This window comes from Crocuta crocuta, unplaced genomic scaffold (genome assembly GCF_008692635.1).
Source record: "Crocuta crocuta isolate KB4526 unplaced genomic scaffold, BGI_CrCroc_1.0 scaffold128, whole genome shotgun sequence".
Taxonomy (NCBI): domain Eukaryota; kingdom Metazoa; phylum Chordata; class Mammalia; order Carnivora; family Hyaenidae; genus Crocuta; species Crocuta crocuta.
The window spans coordinates 5,180,518-5,183,613 of NW_027532232.1; the positions used below are offsets into that span (position 1 = coordinate 5,180,518).

The 3,096-nt window shown below is 62.0% G+C and overlaps 1 protein-coding gene across 1 annotated transcript in view; it reads left to right on the plus strand.

Moving 5' to 3' along the window:
* Positions 1–2,705, plus strand: part of KRABD3 (KRAB domain containing 3) — a 24,378-nt gene extending 21,673 nt beyond the window's left edge. Inside the window, exon 19 of the mRNA XM_077778009.1 lies at positions 1–2,705. Coding sequence (XP_077634135.1) covers positions 1–697 — 697 coding nt within the window. The 3' untranslated portion in view covers positions 698–2,705.
* Positions 2,706–3,096: the final 391 nt, after the last annotated feature.

Genomic DNA, 3,096 nt, shown 5'->3' on the forward strand with positions numbered 1-3,096 from the left:
GGTGGATGGGGTGGGGAGGCGGCCTCGGGGCCCTGGGCCGAAGTGCCAGGCTTCCTGGCCGTGGGCCCTGTCCCGGGGACCTCGCTGGGTCAGCGGCCCTGCTCACAGACACCTGCCCTATGGGAGGCAGAAGGGCCCCGCCAGGCCGAAACCAAAGATCCTGCGCGGTCAGGCAGAAGGCTGCAGGGCCGGGGACGCCCCAGGCCTCTCCTGCAGGAGATTCCGCCCGGCGCCTCAGCTGCCTCCGGATGCCCCCACGGCAGAACCTTCTGGGCAGGACTCCAGCCCTTCCCAGCAGCCCCTCTCCTCAGCTTGCGGCTGCCGTGCTGTGCATGCCTCCCTGGGACACGCCGGGGGGCTGCAGAGCGCCCCCAGCTCCTCAGTGCCTGTCGCCGTACCCCCGCAGGTGGCTCGTCCTACAGCCAGTGCGGACGCGGAGCCGCTGTGTGTGGCAGCTGTGCCCCCCGGGACCCGGGGCCAGCCCAAGGACCCCGGCGGCCTGACGGCAGGGGTCCAGAGGGCCCTGGAGGAGGAACTGTGGGGTGCGGGATGTAGGGCCCTGAGGTGGGAGACCCCTAGCCACCTTCTTCATCAGCTCAGCCCTGCTGAAGGTGGCCTGACCCTGGCCACGTCCCCCCGGCGCTGTCCTGCCCCCTCACCCTGCTCCAGCCCAGCCTTCCCCGCCTCTGGGCCGTGAGGGGCTGCGGCCTCTGCCCTGGGCCCCCTCGCCCCGGACTCCAGGATGCTGCTTGCTCGGGGAGGCCGCTGTTTGGGGTGCCTTTCTCAGCCACGCCCGTGGCCGCCTTGGCTCAGGTTTACTCAGATGTTGCTTCCCAGTCTCGTCCTTCCCACTGGATCTGTCCCGGCACGCAGGGGGGAGGCGCGCGTGCTCACAAGTGGACACGCCCTGCACGGACGGCCGAGGGCCCCTCTTCCAGGCACCCGCCCTTCCCGATCTCAGCACTAAGCTGGGCTTGGCTCCTGCTTTCTTGGTCAATAGAGCATCAGTTTCGTTTGGAGAGAACCAAACCCCCACGGTTTCACCTGCGTTTGCCCATGTGGAGTCTGACGTTAGAGAAATAGGGGTGCTGGGGGAAGGGCCCTCGGCTCCTGGGGGAGGGGCCCAGCGGGGCTGGACCAGCACTGCCCTCGGTTATGTTACCAGTGCGGGTATGCAGTCGGCTCAGCTCCTGCCTCTCCACGCTTCCGGAGAGTCCTCGGTCTGCCGGAGAACCAGCTGTGGGACCGAATTCCCACAAGACTTCTTTGAAGAGCGGCTCACGGTCACCGGGCAGCTCAAACGCCAGACGTTTACAGTGTAGAGGCCAGAGTCCAAGGTCGGGGTGTCGGCAGAATCAGTGCCTACTGAGGCAGCGAGGAGGGTCGGCCGCGGGGCTCTCCTGGCCCGTCCGTGGCTTTCTCTCTGGACACACATCTCCAGATTTCCCTCGTGTGAGGGCGGCAGCCGTGTAGGACCAGGCCCACGCGAATGCCCTCACCGTGACTTGATCACCTCTTTCAAACCCTGTCTCCAAATAAGGTCGCATTCTTAGGTACTGGGAGTTAAGACAGCATGAATTTGGGGGGCACAGTTGAAACCGTAACACATCCACCAGACTCTTCCTGAATTTGTCCTTGGAGGAGAGCATGACTGCGGTGCCTCCAGGCCTCCGTGGCCGGCTCCAGGCCCCACTCCTCAGGTGGCATTCGGTCGTGTATGGAGAGGCTTGCCTGTCACCCCCCAGGGTCAGCTCTTTTTCCCTAGCCTCTGTTCCCACTTTAGTCATTACTAGATTTGAAGACTTTTCGGGAACTCTCTGCACTTGATGCCCAGGAAAGGCTGCCCAGCATGGGCTGGCGTGGTCGCCGTGGCTGCCAGGAACAGGTGCCAGTGCCCAGGCCCAAGCCACTTGGGGCCCAAAAGGGGCTGTGCCCCGATGGCTGTGACCAAGCGATGCCTGGTCAGGGTCACTGGGGACACATGCGGGGCCTGGCTTGTGCTCTTGGGTCCCCTCTGGGAGCAGCAGGCTGCCGATGGGGGACAGAAGGGAGAGGGGGTGGTGCTGACAGTGTTAAATGTTGTCAGGACTGGAGTAAGTCCCAAGATGACTGTTGCGGAAGCTAAGGTCTATAGGATCACGTAAGCAGGGTGTTTGGTACAGTGTCTTCACGTCTAGCCGTACTCAGTAAGAGAATAGGGACAGGAAAGTCCTAGGCTTTCCACTCAGAGGCCTCAGGAAGAGGAGTCTTTTTCAGGCCTGCAGTGAGTGATGCTGGGCAGGCTCAGAGCCAGAAGAAATGGTAGGACAGGGATGAGGGGAGAGGGGCAGGGGGTGCGGTCAGTATGAGGAGAGATCTGTGCTCCCCTGCTCAGCCCTCCCTCTGCCCTGCACACTGGCCTCCAATCCCCTGGCTCCCTTCTCAGCAGCGGCCACGGAAGTGCTCTGCACCCACCTCTGTACGGCATTTGTGGACCTTATCAGCATCAGCCGTCACACAGACCCTCCGAAGCAAGCTTGAAGGAACAGACCAGCCAGAGGGCGTAAATGACCTTGCACTTTGCTGCCTGCCCTTGGCGGAGCCGCAGCCTTCACCTGCGCCACAGACACAACGCTCAGGGCAAGCCCGGTCTCCGCGGTCCAGATCCAATCCGATCATACAGAAAGTTCAAGGCTTTTTTTTTTTTAATGTGGAAAATGAGTAATAAAATGAACGATAAGATGCTCCCTAATTTGTGTGTCTGTCCCACAGGCCCACCGCCGCGCGAGCACAAACCCCTTCCTTTTACAGTTTCCTGAAACACCGGGGATCAATGCGTTCGTGAAAAATCGGTGTGCAGTTCAGCACATGTGCGTCTCCGCCTACTGCACGAGGAAACATGGTCTCTGGCAAAAGGAACCGAGGGGTCTTTTTGAACTCAAGGATTCCAGGGATCGGGGGAGGGCACGGGGTGGGGGAGAACTAGAGAAGAATCTAGTTCTGGCTGACCTGAGTGCAAACCGCCCCCACCCGGAGCTCATTGCGGTGGGTGGGGGGGTCGGCTCCAAGCGTTTCCTCTGTTGCTGCCGCAGGCCTGAGGCCACCGTAAGGCAGGAA